The 22035-nt window shown below is 47.7% G+C and overlaps 1 protein-coding gene across 2 annotated transcripts in view; it reads right to left on the reverse strand.

Moving 5' to 3' along the window:
* Positions 1-5332: 5332 nt before the first annotated feature.
* The window catches only part of SETD1A (SET domain containing 1A, histone lysine methyltransferase), a 37161-nt gene continuing 20458 nt past the window's right edge, over positions 5333-22035 (reverse strand). The window contains exons 14-19 of one of the 2 annotated variants that reach the window (XM_073648833.1): positions 8564-9877; positions 7687-7856; positions 7501-7611; positions 7298-7417; positions 6436-6573; positions 5333-6332 (exon numbers count right to left, since the gene is read on the reverse strand). In XM_073648833.1, coding sequence (XP_073504934.1) covers positions 6159-6332; positions 6436-6573; positions 7298-7417; positions 7501-7611; positions 7687-7856; positions 8564-9877 — 2027 coding nt within the window. In that variant the 3' untranslated portion in view covers positions 5333-6158. Of the gene's footprint in view, positions 6333-6435; positions 6574-7297; positions 7418-7500; positions 7857-8563; positions 9878-22035 lie in introns of both variants that reach the window. The other variant, XM_073648832.1, reaches the window with a different exon arrangement.

The raw sequence follows: 22035 nt of genomic DNA on the forward strand, positions 1-22035 counted from the left end.
CCTCTTCAAGTATTTTAATAAATGCAAACTGGTCCATGATCCCTGGTATGCGGTACATAGGTCCGGCACCATAGTAAGAGAAACATGCCCATATCATGATGCTTCCACCATGCTTCACTGTCTGCAGGGTGTACTGTGGCCTGAATGCAGAGTTTGGGGTTCGTCAGACGAACTGTCTGCGTCCCATAGACCCAAAAATATCAATTTTACTTTCATCAGTCCACAAAATGTTTCTCCATTTATCTTTAGGCCAGTTGATGTGTTCTTTGGCAAATTGTATCCGCTTCAGTACAGGTCTTGTTTTTAACACTGGGACTTTGCGGGGACTTCTTGGTGAGAGATTAGCTTCACACAGGCGTCTTCTAACTGTCACAGTCCTCACAGGTAACTGGAGACTATCTGTGATCATCCTGGAGCTGATCATTGACTGAGCCTTTGTCATTCTGGCTATTCTTCCATCCATTCGGATGGTAGTCTTCCATTTTCTTCCACGTCTCTCTGGTTTTTCTTTCCATTGTAAAGCATTGGAGATCATTTTAGCTGAACAGCCGATCATTGTCTGCATTTCTTTATAACTTTTACCCTCTCCAATCAACTTTTTAATCAAAGTACGCTGTTCTTCTGAACAATGTCTGGAACGACCCATATTTCTCAGGCTTTCAAGGAGAAATGCATGTACAACATGTGCAGGCTTCACCCTTACATAAGGGCCACCTGATTCACCCCTGTTTCTTCACAGAATGACTGACCGCACTGATTGACCTCCACACTGATATTATATTGAACACACCCCGTACAATTAATCATTCAGATACACAGACTCAAAAACCTGCAGATGATGAATGCGGAGTCTGGGGGTTTTCTAAGAATCTACTGCACCAACTGGGAAATTGTCTGACATGTGGTGATAGAATTTATACCAAAAACACTGATTAATCTGGTCAGTCATAATTATATATGTACAGCTGGTATAACCTGGGTATACTTTATGTACTCATACACGGGACTATAATCCAACAAAATCCATGATTGAAGGCGACGGGCGGTCACCAGATACTGATGATGGAGGTGACGGGCGGTCACCAGATACTGATGATGGAGGTGACGGGCGGTCACCAGATACTGATAATGGAGGCGACGGGCGGTCACCAGATACTGATGATGGAGGTGACGGGCGGTCACCAGATACTGATGATGGAGGTGACAGGGGGTCACCAGATACTGATGATGGAGGTGACGGGCGGTCACCAGATACTGACGATGGAGGCGACGGGCGGTCACCAGATACTGATGATGGAGGTGACAGGGGGTCACCAGATACTGATGATGGAGGTGACGGGCGGTCACCAGATACTGACAATGGAGGTGCCATCATTCTGTTCATTACTATCATCATTTCTGGCTGAAGCTTGTGACTGCAGCGTTTCTTCAGCCCCCGCCTAGGACTTTTGCACGCTGCTGTCCATCGCGGCCCCCCCCGTAAACCCGTTATAGACCCGGTCAGGACCTTGTTCTGATGACCTCATGTTGACGCAGACGTTCCAGATGGGCGGATAATCATTACTGTAACCTTTAGGATGCCCCCGTATCCCCTGCTGTAAGCGGAGGCGCTCACGCCCGGGGGAGGTCACCGTATACAGCTGCACATCATGGGCGGATAGTGCACAAGTCATGATGTCTTCTACTCCAGCCACAACGAGAGCAGCATTCAAAGAATGTATCATGGCTTCCACTCCACTCGCATCCAAAGCTGCGGAGACGATTCCAGTAGGACAGTCCCGGATTATCAGCAACGCCCCGCGCTCTCCACACCGTCCTGGCTTCTTCACAGATAATATACAAGCAGGAGCAAGACAAGGGGGCAGATCACGGTGTGATGTCTGAGACACTGTCCGCCTGATCGTCTAGTAATGACTCAAAAATAGCTTTAAATAATAAGATTGTCTACATGCGGCCACCACTAGGGGGAGCTCACACCACAGATCTTAATAATAAATCCACATGCAGAGCGCTCCCCCTAGTGGTGACCAAAGGTGTAACTACATCTCTGCCGGGCAACAGCGTGCCCACAGGCTAACAGGACTGGTGAACGAATTAAGAGGTGACTAGGGTAATATGGAGAACGCAACAGTAGAACTATCACTGCAGCTCTGGGTGTGACTGGAGAATAGGCCAGAATAGCAAAATTGCGGCTGCAACTTTGGCTTGCACTAGAGTAAGTGTCTATTTCTGCAGCTTTGGATGTGACAGGAGTAGTATGCACAAAATTAACAGTTGAACTGCGTCTGCAGCTCTGGCTGGGACTATAGAACAAAACCGCAAAAAAATTGTGACCGCAGCTTTGGCTGGGACTAGGGTAATATACACAAAAGTCCAACTGTTTCTGCAGCTCTGGATAGGACTAGAGTATAAAAGCAGAATCGTGACTGCAGCTCTGGATGAGACTAGAGTAAAATACACAAAGTAACAGTTGAACTGTTTCTGCAGATCTGGATGTGACTGGAGTACAGGATAGCAAAGAAAAATTGTGAGTGCAGCTTTGGGTGCAATGAAGGAAATATACAAAATGTCAAACTGCTTCTGCTGCTCTGGCTGTGACTGGAGTATAACAGTTGAACGGATAGTGAATACTACTTTGGCTGGGACTAGAGTAATATGCACAAAGTAACATTTTTTTTTACTGCAGCTCTGGATGTGACTGGAGTAAAACAGCAAGGTTTTGACTCCAGATTTGGATGTGACTTGAGTAAGTTTGTTTCTGCAACTCTGGTTGTGACTGGAGTAAAACAGCAGGATTTTGATTCCAGCTTTGGATGTGACTAGAGCAAGTGGTTTTTCTGCAGCTCTGGCTGTGACTGGAGGACTCGCTCCGCTGTGGATCTGTGGTTTGGGCTGTTCGTGTGGCTCTGGGCTCTGTCCAGATATCTGGGGCCAGTAACGTTCTGCGGCCTCACCAGAATAAACAGGATGAGCGTGGGCTGATCTTCATCAAGCGGCAGCAGCAGCAGCGGGCGGCACCGGGCAGGCGAGGGAAGGCAGCAGCGGGCAGGCGAGGGCAGCAGCAGCGAGCGGCACCAGGCAGGCGAGGGCAGCAGCAGCACCAGGCAGCAGCGGATGGCACCGGGCAGGCGAGGGAAGGCAGCAGCGGGCAGGCGAGGGCAGCAGCAGCAGCGGATGGCACCGGGCAGGCGAGGGCAGGCAGCAGCGGGCGGCACCGGGCAGGCAGCAGCAGGCGGCACCGGGCAGGCGAGGGCAGCAGCAGCGGGTGGCACCGGGCAGCAGCAGCGGGCAGGCAAGGGCAGCAGGTGGCACCGGGCAGACGAGGGCAGCAGCGGGCGGCACTGGGCAGCAGCAGCAGCGGATGGCACCGGGCAGCAGGTGGCACAGGGCAGACGAGGGCAGCAGCAGCGGGTGGCACCGGGCAGCAGCAGCGGGCAGGCAAGGGCAGCAGCAGGTGGCACCAGACAGACGAGGACAGCAGCAGCGGGTGGCACTGGGCAGCAGCGGATGGCACCGGGCAGGCGAGGGCAGCAGCAGTGGGTGACACGGGGCAGGCGAGGGCAGCAGCAGCGGGTGACACGGGGCAGGCGAGGGCAGCAGCAGCAGGTGACACGGGGCAGGCGGCAGATTTTCTCATCCCGTCCTTCGTCATCCTTTCTTCTGCAGTGGATTCCTGGGATCATTAGCCGCTGTGCACACTGAGGTTTGGGGAATTGTATTAAGCAAAAACAAAATTTTACAGATAGAAACTTTTCTGAGCAGTTTTTCATTTTGATGCAGTTTGTAAATTTTCCAAGTGTTTTTCTGACACTTTTCCTGCAGTTTTCCCTCGGGCCGGGTGCAGCGGATGCCATGAGCAGTGAGCGGCGCGTATACCAGGAATCGCACCGCGGCAGCGGGTGGACGGCGGCTCGTAAATCTCATTTACACGTTGCTGATATTTTCCGCTGTGACTTCTGCGGCACGTCACGTCTTCACGCAGATTTTCGAGACAGATTTGGAAGACGTAGGATGAAATATGCAGCGGATCAGCTGCAATCATATTGGTCCCGGGGGGCTGCACATAGATGGACCCGCAGGCGATCGCCGCTGCTCGTACGCTGCAGACAGTGATTACCGCTGGCCGGGGACAGACGAGTTCTGGATGAGGAACAGACTTCAGTTTACTAAACTTCCTGTCGAGCTGCCGCTTCTCAGAAACTCGGGTGCAGGAAACGTGCAGATAAGGGAAGTGATGTGAAACGCGTCTGTGGAGGAAACACTTGCACAAATGTCTTGCACATCACACTAATCTTCAACAGGGTCTCACCATAAACCTCCAGTACGAGAGCAGTGGGCTGGGGGTCACACGGAGCCCACTGTGGCTCCTCCAGACTATGAAGGAGACATGCAGACAGGAAAAGTGATGTGAAACGCGTCTGTGGAGGAAACACTTGCACCAATGCCTCGCACATCACCCTAATCTTCAGCAGGTTCTCACCACTAGATTCTGGTACGAGAGCAGTGGATTGGGGGTCAGCTGGAGCCCACTACAGCTCCCCCAGACTATGCAGGAAACCTCTTGAAGGGGAAGTGATGAGAAAAGTGTCGGTGGAGAAAACACTTGCAAATGTCTCACACATCACCCTAATCTTCAGCAGGTTCTCACCATTAGCTTCTGGTACGAGAGCAGTGGGCTGGGGGGGTCACACAGCGCCCATTGCGGTTCCTCCAGGCGATGTAGGAAACCTCCAGACAAGTGACGAGAAACGCGTCTGAAGGAAACACATGCACCAACGCCTCGCACATCACCCTAATCTTCAGCAGGTTCAGATCTCTGGGGTCTCATGATGCCCCCTCTGCAATTCACCCAAGCAGCTGTATAGCGGGTCAGCGAACTAAGCAGAAGATTATGGGAAGAAGGGGAACCGGATCTAAACCTTTAGGTCAGTACCTGGTCCTGTATCCTCGGTGCCCACTGCCTTACCAGGCCCGGAGCCATCATGAGCTCACAGGGTCCTAGTAAAGCACAGGAGCTGCCAGGCAGGCGGCCACAGAAGTGAGGACCGGACGTCGCACCAGGGTGATGCTCTGCAGAGATGACGCTCTGCAACCATCTGATATACCTGACCATGCTCTTTGCCCGGCCTTGAGATAAGCGGTGACGCCGTCACCTCTGATCGTAATCCCAGGAGACGCGGAGTCAAGGTCTCCCTCCGCCCAATCACTGCAGCTTATTTCACCCTCCCCCCCTGAAATAACGAGGCAGACGCGGGGCGCGTACGTAATAAACTCGTGTTTCTACAAGAAACAAAGCAGTTAATATACAGAATATACAACGTTCTCAAGCCCCGACCCCCTCCGCCCTTCCCGACCCCCCACAGGTACAACAATGGCGTCTACCACGCCGAACTTCAACGGCACAAACGGGGGGGAGGGGAAACGAAAAAGGGAAATATCTGAAGAGCGACGCCAACCCCCCCCTTCCCCGGCTAAAAAATAAAAATGGCGACTGATTGAAGTAAATTATGGACTCCCGGAGACTCGTCCCGCGCCGATACGGACCACCGGACGGCGGAGCGTCGCTTCAACCTTAAAATCCAATTGGAATAAATAAAACAATAAAAATCGGCGGGAACAAAAAAAAACGCTAAAATGTGACGTTGGTGCCGCCGATCGCGCAGCGCCACTCAGCATCGCTGCACGACGCGGCACACAGGACAGGGTCTATGTCACAGCTGCGGGGTCGTCGCAGACTCAGCTCCTGGGTCTATATACAGGGCGTAGTGTATATACAGAGATGAGGGGTAACTTGTGCGTTCTGGGGTCGGGGTCCGGAGAGTCTTGGGCTTTGAGGTCAGCGATGGGGGGGGGGGGGGATGCTGGGAGGGTCCGGATCTCTCGGCCGCTGCCCGCCATAAATAACACAATCCCAGAAAGGAATATAAAAAAAAAAAATAATAATAAAACACAAAACTAGAATGTATAGAAAAAAAAAATGAACCTATACATGGAGAACGCGGTGATGGCGTGCAGGAAGCGGGGGGAGCGAGGCAGGAGCGCGCTCAGGCGTCGTGTTAAAGTGCCACAGACGAGTCAGGCTGGAAACAAAAACATGGCCGCCACTGTACCAGTAAGTGCCCCCCGCGCTCCGTCCACCCCGGGTGCCGGACGGGCCGTCAGTTCAGGGTGCCCCGGCAGTTCTCGGTGCCGCACAGGCAGGGAATCTTGTTCTCCTCGATGGGGAACTTGTAGTCGTAGGTGATCTCCTCGTTCACGCCGATAGGCTGCTTGGAGTAGATGACGATCTTCTTCTGAGACTCGATGGTGATGACTTTGGCGTAACAATTAGGCTGCAAAGAGACGGAGCAGACGTGTAAAGAGGAGCGGACGCCGTGTGCAGCCAATGGTGGAGCAGCTCGCTGGTCACGTGACCGGCCGCGGGGGGCCACTTACCGTGCAGCAGTGGTTTATGAAACGCGCCAGGTTTCCACTTCTCGTGGCGTCTATGATGGTCTCGTGGTCCATGCGGAACAGGTAGCTGCTGCCGATCCCCGCCTGCGCGTAGCGCTTCTCCCTCATGTCGGCCACGACCTGCACAGACACCGCGTCACGTTACACCACACCGCCGTCACAGTGTGTCAGCCCCGCACCGCTGCGATCAGAACTGGCCCTTTAAATTTATCAGTCTGCTGCTCTGTCCCCAGGAGCTCGCAATCTAATCCACCATTACCAATGCAGAAAGAACAGATGTGATCCCCCCAGAAGTCTTACGTAACAGGGCGGACAACTGCTCCCAGCGGACACAACCTCCCTGACCTAATCCGGAGGGAACACGCCCAGCCAAGAAGTGTGAGCTGCACCCGGATACTACTACCCCAAACCATCAGTCTCACTGCCTGGGAAGATGGGAGTTGTGGTTCTCCACAGACCCTGGATATTACCCCATGTCTTCAGCTTTTCTGTCTGGGAAGATGGGAGTTACTGTTCTATATAGATCCCTGATACTACCCCACGTCTTCACCGCCACTGCCTGGGCTGATGGGTGTTATGGTTCTCCCTTAAGATAGAAATGTTCTCAGTTCACTGGCAGCAAGCATAGGGTGCGCTGGCCCTTTAATAAGAAAGTGGCGTCACGTTCCCTCCTCTGTGCTGGTGACCCCATAATCAGCCAGCGGGGTTACAGACAAGGGACGGGGACGCCGGGCTCCGCTCTGATACTACCACCCCCAGCAGGCACAGAGCCGCTGAGCACCGCTGTGAGCTTACACAGTGATGGAGCAGCGACACCTGGTGGTCGCTCCCGGTATAACCTCACCTGCCGTATGTTCTGTCCCACGTACTCTATCACCATCTCGTCGGCGGCGATGGGCTCCATAGCGAACAGACCCCACTCGTGGATGCGACTGCGGCCAAATCGTAGCTTCTTCTTCCGGAACTGCAAGAAGTGACATGAGATTAAGCCCCTTGTACACGTACCGGCTCGGCAGGGCAGCAGCGCCCCCCGGGGGTCAACGTTACCTTCAGTTGGTTGAGCTTCAGTAAGTCGCTGTCCAACAAGGAGAAGGAGCCGATGGCGTTGAGGAGACGTCTCTGCTCGGAGCGACGCTCGGACAACACGCGGTTAGTGCCCTGGAAGCAAAGAGTGAGGTCAGGCATTGGCACGGCGGCGCCCCCCGGTGGGAGGAGGTGGTAACAGGCGCAGACCTGGGTGTCGCTGTCCAGCTCTCGCACAGACACGGGGATGACGTCCAGATACTTGTCCTTGTCCTTCTTGCTGATGGCGTAGTAGCCCTCGCTCCGGGCGCAGCCGGTCTGGTGCTCGCGCAGTCCGTCCTGACGGTTCCTCCGCCGCTTGGGGTCCGCGATATTGGTGAGTGAGACTGGGTCAAGGAAAAATAGCGACAGCGGGAGACAAGGATAACCCCAAAGACTTGTAGCTGCGAATGACGCCATTATTTTTTTTTTTTTCATATAACGAAAAACGAGAAACAAAAATCCAAGTGCGGTGAAACAAAGGCCATTCTGATATCGTCTTTACGGCAAAAATAACCTAATGACGCGATTCGGAGCGACGACACCGAACCCGGACGTGGCGAAACCGAACCCGGACGTGGCGACACCGAACATTTTATTTATTTTTGGGTTTTGAATGATCGGACGTTTACTCTATAAAAAAACTTCTTTTTTATTAAACTGGGTAAAGGGGGGAATAAACTTTTTTTGATACTATTTTCCTGGGGCTCCTGAACCTGTGATTTTTGGATCGCTTCTTCTCTATTCTGCAGTACAAGGTGAAACGGATGTTCTCCCATGAAGCTCAGTCATAGGAGGACCAACATGGCCGCCACGGGGGACCTTGTGTGCACCCCGGCCTTGTTGGCTCAACTAACAGTCCCCTACCTGACAATATGGAGGAGATCCCACTACGGTCGCACCATAAGGAGCCCATGGAGGGGTGGAGAGACGCTGTGTCCCTGTATGACCCCCCTGGGATACCACTTTCTAACTCGGCCAGTGGCCACCCGGTGGTTAAGAGCTGCGGTGGCCGCCCTCCCCCGTGTGACCCTGATGCAGAGGATATTGGTGTGGGGCACCCAGTGGGTGTCGTTCAGCCAGTCCGTGCTGTGGTCCTCCTGCAGGAGCCTCTCGTACGTGTCCCTCAGGAAGATCATGTCCTCAGTGTCCAGGCCGTTGTTCCAGATGTCGTAGAGAATGGTCATCTGCTCGAACTCGCTGCGGATCTCGTACTTGGGTGGAGACCGGAGCGGAGCAGAACGCCGATTCCTGTGTGACCTCAGCTCCCGTGTGCACACCCAGAAGTCATCTTCATCCTCGTCATCTTCGTCCTCCTCCTCCGTGGTGATCTCTCCCGGCTCCGTCACCTCCTTCAATTCTTGCTGTCTCCGTTTCTTACTCTTCGACTCCTCGCGGGCAGATTTCTCCTCGATTTTCCTTGAAGATGTCAATTGCAAGTCGCCGACATCGAAGATGCCGGTATCGCCCTCCAGGCCGAGCAGAAGACCCCCACCCACGCACACCACTTCCTCCGGGGCCTCCAGCACGGGCTGTCTGAGGTCCACGTGGAGGAGTTCACAGGGTTTCTCCAAGTCTAGGGATATCAGCCGGTGCCTCTTGGGCGGCTGCTTCAATGCGGCAGGGATGGAGGCATAGCTGTGCTCCAGTAAGATCTGCCGCACCGGGGCAAAGAGAATGTCCTCGACAGGGTCCGGCCTCTCCGGCTCACATGGCGGGGGCACCGGTGCTGGAATGGGCAGTGCGATCACCTCCTCCACGTGGTCATACTCATCCTCCAGGTTTTCTTCTCCGTCCTCCTGCAGAGTGTTTTCGTGTCCGGAGCGCGGTGGATACGACTTCACCAGGCAGGCGTGGTCCCATGGGAGGTTTAATACCGTCAACTGCTCCAGCGGCTTCTGCTCCGGTGGCTCTTTGGCAGGAGAAGGTGGTGGCGGCATCACCAGCTCTGGTTTGGGGACCTGGAGACTCTGTGTTGCAAGCGCAGTGGGAGAAGGAGCCCTGGGGGACGGGAGAAGAGGCTCCGCCGCTGGAGGAGGAGGAGAAGGAGGAGGAGGAGGAGGAGGAGAAGGAGGAGCGGAGGTCTCCTTTGGCTCCTGATGAAGGACTTGTGGGATTTCGGGGATAATTTCCTCTGGAACCAGGTGATTGGGGGGTTTACTCTCCACAGGTTCAGGCTCATCTTCTGGAGCGAGGAGGAAGGAGACAGTCTTGCGTCTCTTCTTGGGAGGAGGAAGGAGCGGCAGCGGAGGAGATGAAGGGGTGCAAGGCTTTGAGGGTGTTACAAGAGGCGGAGGAGGGAGCGGCTGAGGAGACACTTCAGTACTGGGCTCCTCTTTTACTTCCAGAGTGAGAGACTTATCTGTAGATATAAGAAGAAAGAAAGAAAAGATGAGACCAAGATCCTGAGTTACCTCCTGTATTATACTCCAGAGCTGCACTCACTATTCTGCTGGTGCAGTCACTGTGTACATACATTACATTACTGACCCTGAGTTACCTCCTGTATTATACTCCAGAGCTGCACTCACTATTCTGCTGGAGCAGTCACTGTGTACATACATTACATTACTGACCCTGAGTTACCTCCTGTATTATACTCCAGAGCTGCACTCACTATTCTGCTGGAGCAGTCACTGTGTACATACATTACATTACTGATCCTGAGTTACATCCTGTATTATACTCCAGAGCTGCACTCACTATTCTGCTGGTGCAGTCACTGTGTACATACATTACATGACTGATCCTGAGTTACCTCCTGTATTATACTCCAGAGCTGCACTCACTATTCTGCTGGAGCAGTCACTGTGTACATACATTACATTACTGACCCTGAGTTACCTCCTGTATTATACTCCAGAGCTGCACTCACTATTCTGCTGGAGCAGTCACTGTGTACATACATTACATTACTGATCCTGAGTTACATCCTGTATTATACTCCAGAGCTGCACTCACTATTCTGCTGGTGCAGTCACTGTGTACATACATTACATGACTGATCCTGAGTTACATCCTGTATTATACTCCAGAGCTGCACTCACTATTCTGCTGGTGCAGTCACTGTGTACATACATTACATGACTGATCCTGAGTTACATCCTGTATTATACTCCAGAGCTGCACTCACTATTCTGCTGGTGCAGTCACTGTGTACATACATTACATGACTGATCCTGAGTTACATCCTGTATTATACTCCAGAGCTGCACTCACTATTCTGCTGGTGCAGTCACTGTGTACATACATTACATTACTGATCCTGAGTTACCTCCTGTATTATACTCCAGAGCTGCACTCACTATTCTGCTGGTGCAGTCACTGTATACATACATTACATTACTGATCCTGAGTTACCTCCTGTATTATACTCCAGAGCTGCACTCACTATTCTGCTGGTGCAGTCACTGTATACATACATTACATTACTGATCCTGAGTTACCTCCTGTATTATACTCCAGAGCTGCACTCACTATTCTGCTGGTGCAGTCACTGTGTACATACATTACATGACTGATCCTGAGTTACATCCTGTATTATACTCCAGAGCTGCACTCACTATTCTGCTGGTGCAGTCACTGTGTACATACATTACATTACTGATCCTGAGTTACATCCTGTATTATACTCCAGAGCTGCACTCACTATTCTGCTGGTGCAGTCACTGTGTACATACATTACATTACTGATCCTGAGTTACATCCTGTATTATACTCCAGAGCTGCACTCACTATTCTGCTGGTGCAGTCACTGTATACATACATTACATTACTGATCCTGAGTTACCTCCTGTATTATACTCCAGAGCTGCACTCACTATTCTGCTGGTGCAGTCACTGTATACATACATTACATTACTGATCCTGAGTTACCTCCTGTATTATACTCCAGAGCTGCACTCACTATTCTGCTGGTGCAGTCACTGTGTACATACATTACATTACTGATCCTGAGTTACCTCCTGTATTATACTCCAGAGCTGCACTCACTATTCTGCTGGTGCAGTCACTGTATACATACATTACATTACTGATCCTGAGTTACCTCCTGTATTATACTCCAGAGCTGCACTCACTATTCTGCTGGTGCAGTCACTGTGCACATACATTACTGATCCTGAGTCACCTCCTGTATTATACTCCAGAGCTGCACTCACTATTCTGCTGGTGCAGTCACTGTGTACATACATTACTGATCCTGAGTCACCTCCTGTATTATACTCCAGAGCTGCACTCACTATTCTGCTGGTGCAGTCACTGTGTACATACATTACATTACTGATCCTGAGTTACATGATGTATTATACTCCAGAGCTGCACTCACTATTCTGCTGGTGCAGTTACTGTGTACATACATTACACTACTGATCCTGAGTTACATCCTGTATTATACTCCAGAGCTGCACTAACTATTCTGCTGGTGCAGTCACTGTGTACATACATTACTGATCCTGAGTCACCTCCTGTATTATACTCCAGAGCTGCACTCACTATTCTGCTGGTGCAGTCACTGTGTACATACATTACATTACTGATCCTGAGTTACATCCTGTATTATACCCCAGAGCTGCACTCACTATTCTGCTGGTGCAGTCACTGTGTACATACATTACATTACTGATCCTGAGTTACCTCCTGTATTATACCCCAGAGCTGCACTCACTATTCTGCTGGTGCAGTCACTGTGTACATACATTACTGATCCTCAGTTACCTCCTGTATTATACTCCAGAGCTGCACTCACTATTCTGCTGGTGCAGTCACTGTGTACATACATTACATTACTGATCCTGAGTTATATCCTGTATTATACTCCAGAGCTGCACTCACTATTCTGCTGGTGCAGTCACTGTGTACATACATTACATTACTGATCCCGAGTTACACCCTGTATTATACCTCCAGAGCTGCACTCACTATTCTGCTGGTGCAGTCACTGTGTACACACATTACATTACTGATCCTGAGTTATATCCTGTATTATACTCCAGGGCTGCGCTCACTATTCTGCTGGTGCAGTCACTGTGTACATACATTACATTACTGATCCTGAGTTACATCCTGTATTATAGTCCAGAGCTGCACTCACTATTCTGATGGTGCAGTCACTGTGTACATACATTACATTACGGATCCTGAGTTACCTCCTGTATTATACTCCAGAGCTGCACTCACTATTCTGCTGGTGCAGTTACTGTGTCCATACATTACATTACTGATCCTGAGTTACCTCCTGTATTATACCCCAGAGCTGCACTCACTATTCTGCTGGTGCAGTCACTGTGTCCATACATTACATTACTGATCCTGAGTTACATCCTGTATTATACTCCAGAGCTGCACTCACTATTCTGCTGGTGCAGTTACTGTGTACATACATTACATTACTGATCCTGAGTTACACCCTGTATTATACTCCAGAGCTGCATTCACTATTCTGCTGGTGCAGTCACTGTGTACATACATTACATTACTGATCCTGAGTTACCTCCTGTATTATACTGCAGAGCTGCACTCACTATTCTGCTGGTGGAGTCACTGTGTACATACATTACATTACTGATCCTGAGTTACCTCCTGTATTATACTCCAGAGCTGCATTCACTATTCTGCTGGTGCAGTCACTGTGTACATACATTACATTACTGATCCTGAGTTACCTCCTGTATTATACTCCAGAGCTGCACTCACTATTCTGCTGATGCAGTCACTGTGTACATACATTACATTACTGATCCTGTGTTACCTTCTGTATTATACTCCAGAGCTGCACTCACTATTCTGCTGGTGCAGTCACTGTGTACATACATTACTGATCCTGAGTTACATCCTGTATTAAACTCCAGAGCTGCACTCACTATTCTGCTGGTGCAGTCACGGTGTACATACATTACTGATCCTGAGTTACATCCTGTATTATACTCCAGAGCTGCACTCACTATTCTGCTGGTGCAGTCACTGTGTACATACATTACATTACTGATCCTGAGTTACATCCTGTATTATACCCGAGAGCTGCACTCACTATTCTGCTTGTGCAGTCACTGTGTACATACATTACATTACTGATCCTGAGTTACCTCCTGTATTATACTCCAGAGCTGCACTCACTATTCTGCTGATGCAGTCACTGTGTACATACATTACATTACTGATCCTGTGTTACCTTCTGTATTATACTCCAGAGCTGCACTCACTATTCTGCTGGTGCAGTCACTGTGTACATACATTACTGATCCTGAGTTACATCCTGTATTAAACTCCAGAGCTGCACTCACTATTCTGCTGGTGCAGTCACGGTGTACATACATTACTGATCCTGAGTTACATCCTGTATTATACTCCAGAGCTGCACTCACTATTCTGCTGGTGCAGTCACTGTGTACATACATTACATTACTGATCCTGAGTTACCTTCTGTATTATACTCCAGAGCTGCACTCACTATTCTGCTGGTGCAGTCACTGTGTCCATACATTACATTACTGATCCTGAGTTACATCCTGTATTATACTCCAGAGCTGCACTCACTATTCTGCTGGTGCAGTTACTGTGTACATACATTACATTACTGATCCTGAGTTACACCCTGTATTATACTCCAGAGCTGCACTCACTATTCTGCTGGTGCAGTCACTGTGTACAAACATTAAATTACTGATCCTGAGTTACCTCCTGTATTATACTCCAGAGCTGCACTCACTATTCTGCTGGTGGAGTCACTGTGTACATACATTACATTACTGATCCTGAGTTACCTCCTGTATTATACTCCAGAGCTGCATTCACTATTCTGCTGGTGCAGTCAGTGTACATACATTACATTACTGATCCTGAGTTACCTCCTGTATTATACTCCAGAGCTGCACTCACTATTCTGCTGGTGCAGTCACTGTGTACATACATTACTGATCCTGAGCTACATCCTGTATTATACTCCAGAGCTGCACTCACTATTCTGCTGATGCAGTCACTGTGTACATACATTACATTACTGATCCTGTGTTACCTTCTGTATTATACTCCAGAGCTGCACTCACTATTCTGCTGGTGCAGTCACTGTGTACATACATTACTGATCCTGAGTTACATCCTGTATTAAACTCCAGAGCTGCACTCACTATTCTGCTGGTGCAGTCACGGTGTACATACATTACTGATCCTGAGTTACATCCTGTATTATACTCCAGAGCTGCACTCACTATTCTGCTGGTGCAGTCACTGTGTACATACATTACATTACTGATCCTGAGTTACATCCTGTATTATACCCGAGAGCTGCACTCACTATTCTGCTTGTGCAGTCACTGTGTACATACATTACATTACTGATCCTGAGTTACCTTCTGTATTATACTCCAGAGCTGCACTCACTATTCTGCTGGTGCAGTCACTGTGTCCATACATTACATTACTGATCCTGAGTTACATCCTGTATTATACTCCAGAGCTGCACTCACTATTCTGCTGGTGCAGTCACTGTGTACATACATTACATTACTGATCCTGAGTTACATCCTGTATTATACTCCAGAGCTGCACTCATTATTCTGCTGGTGCAGTCACTGTGTACACACATTACATTACTGATCCTGAGTTACCTCCTGTATTATACTCCAGAGCTGCACTCACTATTCTGCTGGTGCAGTCACTGTGTACATACATTACTGATCCTGAGTCACCTCCTGTATTATACTCCAGAGCTGCACTCACTATTCTGCTGGTGCAGTCACTGTGTACATACATTACATTACTGATCCTGAGTTACATGATGTATTATACTCCAGAGCTGCACTCACTATTCTGCTGGTGCAGTTACTGTGTACATACATTACACTACTGATCCTGAGTTACATCCTGTATTATACTCCAGAGCTGCACTCACTATTCTGCTGGTGCAGTCACTGTGTACATACATTACATTACTGATCCTGAGTTACCTCCTGTATTACACTCCAGAGCTGCACTCACTATTCTGCTGGTGCAGTCACTGTGTACATACATTACTGATCCTGAGTTATATGCTGTATTATACTCCAGAGCTGCACTCACTATTCTGCTGGTGCAGTCACTGTGTGCATACATTACATTACTGATCCTGAGTTACATCCTGTATTATACTCCAGAGCTGCACTCACTATTCTGCTGGTGCAGTCACTGTGTACATACATTACATTACTGATCCTGAGTTACACCCTGTATTATACCTCCAGAGCTGCACTCACTATTCTGCTGGTGCAGTCACTGTGTACATACATTACATTACTGATCCTGAGTTATATCCTGTATTATACTCCAGAGCTGCACTCACTATTCTGCTGGTGCAGTCACTGTGTACATACATTACATTACTGATCCTGAGTTACACCCTGTATTATACCTCCAGAGCTGCACTCACTATTCTGCTGGTGCAGTCACTGTGTACATACATTACATTACTGATCCTGTGTTACCTTCTGTATTATACTCCAGAGCTGCACTCACTATTCTGCTGGTGCAGTCACTGTGTACATACATTACTGATCCTGAGTTACATCCTGTATTAAACTCCAGAGCTGCACTCACTATTCTGCTGGTGCAGTCACGGTGTACATACATTACTGATCCTGAGTTACATCCTGTATTATACTCCAGAGCTGCACTCACTATTCTGCTGGTGCAGTCACTGTGTACATACATTACATTACTGATCCTGAGTTACATCCTGTATTATACCCGAGAGCTGCACTCACTATTCTGCTTGTGCAGTCACTGTGTACATACATTACATTACTGATCCTGAGTTACCTTCTGTATTATACTCCAGAGCTGCACTCACTATTCTGCTGGTGCAGTCACTGTGTCCATACATTACATTACTGATCCTGAGTTACATCCTGTATTATACTCCAGAGCTGCACTCACTATTCTGATGGTGCAGTCACTGTGTACATACATTACATTACGGATCCTGAGTTACCTCCTGTATTATACTCCAGAGCTGCACTCACTATTCTGCTGGTGCAGTTACTGTGTCCATACATTACATTACTGATCCTGAGTTACCTCCTGTATTATACCCCAGAGCTGCACTCACTATTCTGCTGGTGCAGTCACTGTGTCCATACATTACATTACTGATCCTGAGTTACAGCCTGTATTATACTCCAGAGCTGCATTCACTATTCTGCTGGTGCAGTCACTGTGTACATACATTACATTACTGATCCTGAGTTACCTCCTGTATTATACTCCAGAGCTGCACTCACTATTCTGCTGGTGGAGTCACTGTGTACATACATTACATTACTGATCCTGAGTTACCTCCTGTATTATACTCCAGAGCTGCACTCATTATTCTGCTGGTGCAGTCACTGTGTACATACATTACATTACTGATCCTGAGTTATATCCTGTATTATACTCCAGAGCTGCGCTCACTATTCTGCTGGTGCAGTCACTGTGTACATACATTACATTACTGATCCGGAGTTATATCCTGTATTATACTCCAGAGCTGCACTCACTATTCTGCTGGTGCAGTCACTGTGTACATACATTACATTACTGATCCTGAGTTACCTCCTGTATTATACTCCAGAGCTGCACTCACTATTCTGCTGGTGCAGTCACTGTGTACATACATTACATTACTGATCCTGAGTTACCTCCTGTATTATACTCCAGAGCTGCACTCACTATTCTGCTGGTGCAGTCACTGTGTACATACATTACATTACTGATCCTGAGTTACATGATGTATTATACTCCAGAGCTGCACTCACTATTCTGCTGGTGCAGTTACTGTGTACATACATTACACTACTGATCCTGAGTTACATCCTGTATTATACTCCAGAGCTGCACTCACTATTCTGCTGGTGCAGTCACTGTGTACATACATTACATTACTGATCCTGAGTTATATCCTGTATTATACTCCAGAGCTGCACTCACTATTCTGCTGGTGCAGTCACTGTGTACATACATTACATTACTGATCCTGAGTTACACCCTGTATTATACCTCCAGAGCTGCACTCACTATTCTGCTGGTGCAGTCACTGTGTACACACATTACATTACTGATCCTGAGTTACCTCCTGTATTATACTCCAGAGCTGCACTCACTATTCTGCTGGTGCAGTCACTGTGTCCATACATTACATTACTGATCCTGAGTTACCTCCTGTATTATACTCCAGAGCTGCACTCACTATTCTGCTGGTGCAGTCACTGTGTACATACATTACATTACTGATCCTGAGTTACCTCCTGTATTATACTCCAGAGCTGCACTCACTATTCAGCTGGTGCAGTCACTGTGTACATACATTACTGATCCTGAGTCACCTCCTGTATTATACTCCAGAGCTGCACTCACTATTCTGCTGGTGCAGTCACTGTGTACATACATTACATTACTGATCCTGAGTTACATGATGTATTATACTCCAGAGCTGCACTCACTATTCTGCTGGTGCAGTTACTGTGTACATACATTACACTACTGATCCTGAGTTACATCCTGTATTATACTCCAGAGCTGCACTCACTATTCTGCTGGTGCAGTCACTGTGTACATACATTACTGATCCTGAGTTACCTTCTGCATTATACTCCAGAGCTGCACTCACTATTCTGCTGGTGCAGTCACTGTGTACATACATTACTGATCCTGAGTTACCTCCTGTATTATACTCCAGAGCTGCACTCACTATTCTGCTGGTGCAGTCACTGTGTACATACATTACATTACTGATTCTGATTTACACCCTGTATTATACCTCCAGAGCTGCACTCACTATTCTGCTGGTGCAGTCACTGTGTACATACATTACATTACTGATCCTGAGTTATATCCTGTATTATACTCCAGAGCTGCACTCACTATTCTGCTGGTGCAGTCACTGTGTACATACATTACATTACTGATCCGGAGTTATATCCTGTATTATACTCCAGAGCTGCACTCACTATTCTGCTGGTGCAGTTACTGTGTACATACATTATATTACTGATCCTGAGTTACCTCCTGTATTATACCCCAGAGCTGCACTCACTATTCTGCTGGTGCAGTCACTGTGTCCATACATTACATTACTGATCCTGAGTTACATCCTGTATTATACTCCAGAGCTGCACTCACTATTCTGCTGGTGCAGTCACTGTGTACATACATTACATTACTGATCCTGAGTTACACCCTGTATTATACCCCAGAGCTGCACTCACTATTCTGCTGGTGCAGTCACTGTGTACATACATTACATTACTGATCCTGAGTTACAGCCTGTATTATACTCCAGAGCTTCATTCACTATTCTGCTGGTGCAGTCACTGTGTACATACATTACATTACTGATCCTGAGTTACCTCCTGTATTATACTCCAGAGCTGCACTCACTATTCTGCTGGTGGAGTCACTGTGTACATACATTACATTACTGATCCTGAGTTACCTCCTGTATTATACTCCAGAGCTGCATTCACTATTCTGCTGGTGCAGTCACTGTGTACATACATTACATTACTGATCCTGAGTTACCTCCTGTATTATACTCCAGAGCTGCACTCACTATTCTGCTGATGCAGTCACTGTGTACATACATTACTGATCCTGAGTTACATCCTGTATTATACTCCAGAGCTGCACTCACTATTCTGCTGGTGCAGTCACTGTGTACATACATTACTGATCCTGAGTTACCTCCTGTATTATACTCCAGGGCTGCACTCACTATTCTGCTGGTGCAGTCACTGTGTACATACATTACATTACTGATCCTGTGTTACCTTCTGTATTATACTCCAGAGCTGCACTCACTATTCTGCTGGTGCAGTCACTGTGTACATACATTACTGATCCTGAGTTACATCCTGTATTAAACTCCAGAGCTGCACTCACTATTCTGCTGGTGCAGTCACGGTGTACATACATTACTGATCCTGAGTTACATCCTGTATTATACTCCAGAGCTGCACTCACTATTCTGCTGGTGCAGTCACTGTGTACATACATTACATTACTGATCCTGAGTTACATCCTGTATTATACCCGAGAGCTGCACTCACTATTCTGCTTGTGCAGTCACTGTGTCCATACATTACATTACTGATCCTGAGTTACCTTCTGTATTATACTCCAGAGCTGCACTCACTATTCTGCTGGTGCAGTCACTGTGTCCATACATTACATTACTGATCCTGAGTTACATCCTGTATTATACTCCAGAGCTGCACTCACTATTCTGCTGGTGCAGTCACTGTGTACATACATTACATTACTGATCCTGAGTTACCTCCTGTATTATACCCCAGAGCTGCACTCACTATTCTGCTGGTGCAGTTACTGTGTACATACATTACATTACTGATCCTGAGTTACACCCTGTATTATACTCCAGAGCTGCATTCACTATTCTGCTGGTGCAGTCACTGAGTACATACATTACATTACTGATCCGGAGTTACCTCCTGTATTATACTCCAGAGCTGCACTCACTATTCTGCTGGTGGAGTCACTGTGTACATACATTACATTACTGATCCTGAGTTACCTCCTGTATTATACTCCAGAGCTGCATTCACTATTCTGCTGGTGCAGTCACTGTGTACATACATTACATTACTGATCGTGAGTTACATCCTATATTATACTCCAGAGCTGCACTCACTATTCTGCTGGTGCAGTCACTGTGTACATACATTACATTACTGATCCTGAGTTACCTTCTGTATTATACTCCAGAGCTGCACTCACTATTCTGCTGGTGCAATCACTGTGTACATACATTACATTACTGATCCCGAGTTACCTTCTGTATTATACTCCAGAGCTGCACTCACTATTCTGCTGATGCAGTCACTGTGTACATACATTACATTACTGATCCTGAGTTACCTTCTGTATTATACTCCAGAGCTGCACTCACTATTCTGCTGATGCAGTCACTGTGTACATACATTACATTACTGATCCTGTGTTACCTCCTGTATTATACTCCAGAGCTGCATTCACTATTCTGCTGGTGCAGTCACTGTGTACATACATTACATTACTGATCGTGAGTTACATCCTATATTATACTCCAGAGCTGCACTCACTATTCTGCTGGTGCAGTCACTGTGTACATACATTACATTACTGATCCTGAGTTACCTTCTGTATTATACTCCAGAGCTGCACTCACTATTCTGCTGGTGCAGTCACTGTGTACATACATTACATTACTGATCCTGAGTTACCTTCTGTATTAAACTCCAGAGCTGCACTCACTATTCTGCTGGTGCAGTCACTGTGTACATACATTACATTACTGATCCTGAGTTACATCCTGTATTAAACTCCAGAGCTGCACTCACTATTCTGCTGGTGCAGTCACGGTGTACATACATTACTGATCCTGAGTTACATCCTGTATTATACTCCAGAGCTGCACTCACTATTCTGCTGGTGCAGTCACTGTGTACATACATTACATTACTGATCCTGAGTTACATCCTGTATTATACCCGAGAGCTGCACTCACTATTCTGCTTGTGCAGTCACTGTGTACATACATTACATTACTGATCCTGAGTTACCTTCTGTATTATACTCCAGAGCTGCACTCACTATTCTGCTGGTGCTGTCACTGTGTACATACATTACATTACTGATCCTGAGTTACATCCTGTATTATACTCCAGAGCTGCACTCACTATTCTGCTGGTGCAGTCACTGTGTACATACATTACATTACTGATCCTGAGTTACCTTCTGTATTATACTCCAGAGCTGCACTCACTATTCTGCTGGTACAGTCACTGTGTACATACATTACATTACTGATCCTGAGTTATATCCTGTATTATACCCCAGAGCTGCACTCACTATTCTGCTGGTGCAGTCACTGTGTACATACATTACATTACTGATCCTGAGTTACATCCTGTATTGTACTCCAGAGCTGCACTCACTATTCTGCTGGAGCAGTCACTGTGTACATACATTACATTACTGATCCTGAGTTACATCCTGTATTATACTCCAGAGCTGCACTCACTATTCTGCTGGAGCAGTCACTGTGTACATACATTACATTACTGATCCTGAGTTACATCCTGTATTATACCCCAGAGCTGCACTCACTATTCTGCTGGTGCAGTCACTGTGTACATACATTACATTACTGATCCTGAGTTACATCCTGTATTATACTCCAGAGCTGCACTCACTATTCTGCTGGTGGAGTCACTGTGCACATACATTATATTACTGATCCTGAGTTACCTCCTGTATTATACTCCAGAGCTGCACTCACTATTCTGCTGGTGCAGTTACTGTGTACATACATTACATTACTGATCCTGAATTACATCTTGTATTATACTCCAGAGCTGCACTCACTATTCTGCTGGAGCAGTCACTGTGTACATACATTACATTACTGATCCTGAGTTACCTCCTGTATTATACCCCAGAGCTGCACTCACTATTCTGCTGGTGCAGTCACTGTGTACATACATTACATTACTGATCCTGAGTTACATCCTG

This window comes from Phyllobates terribilis, unplaced genomic scaffold (genome assembly GCF_046119375.1).
Source record: "Phyllobates terribilis strain yellow unplaced genomic scaffold, ASM4611937v1 Scaffold_9__5_contigs__length_417890890, whole genome shotgun sequence".
NCBI classification, from domain to species: Eukaryota; Metazoa; Chordata; class Amphibia; order Anura; family Dendrobatidae; genus Phyllobates; species Phyllobates terribilis.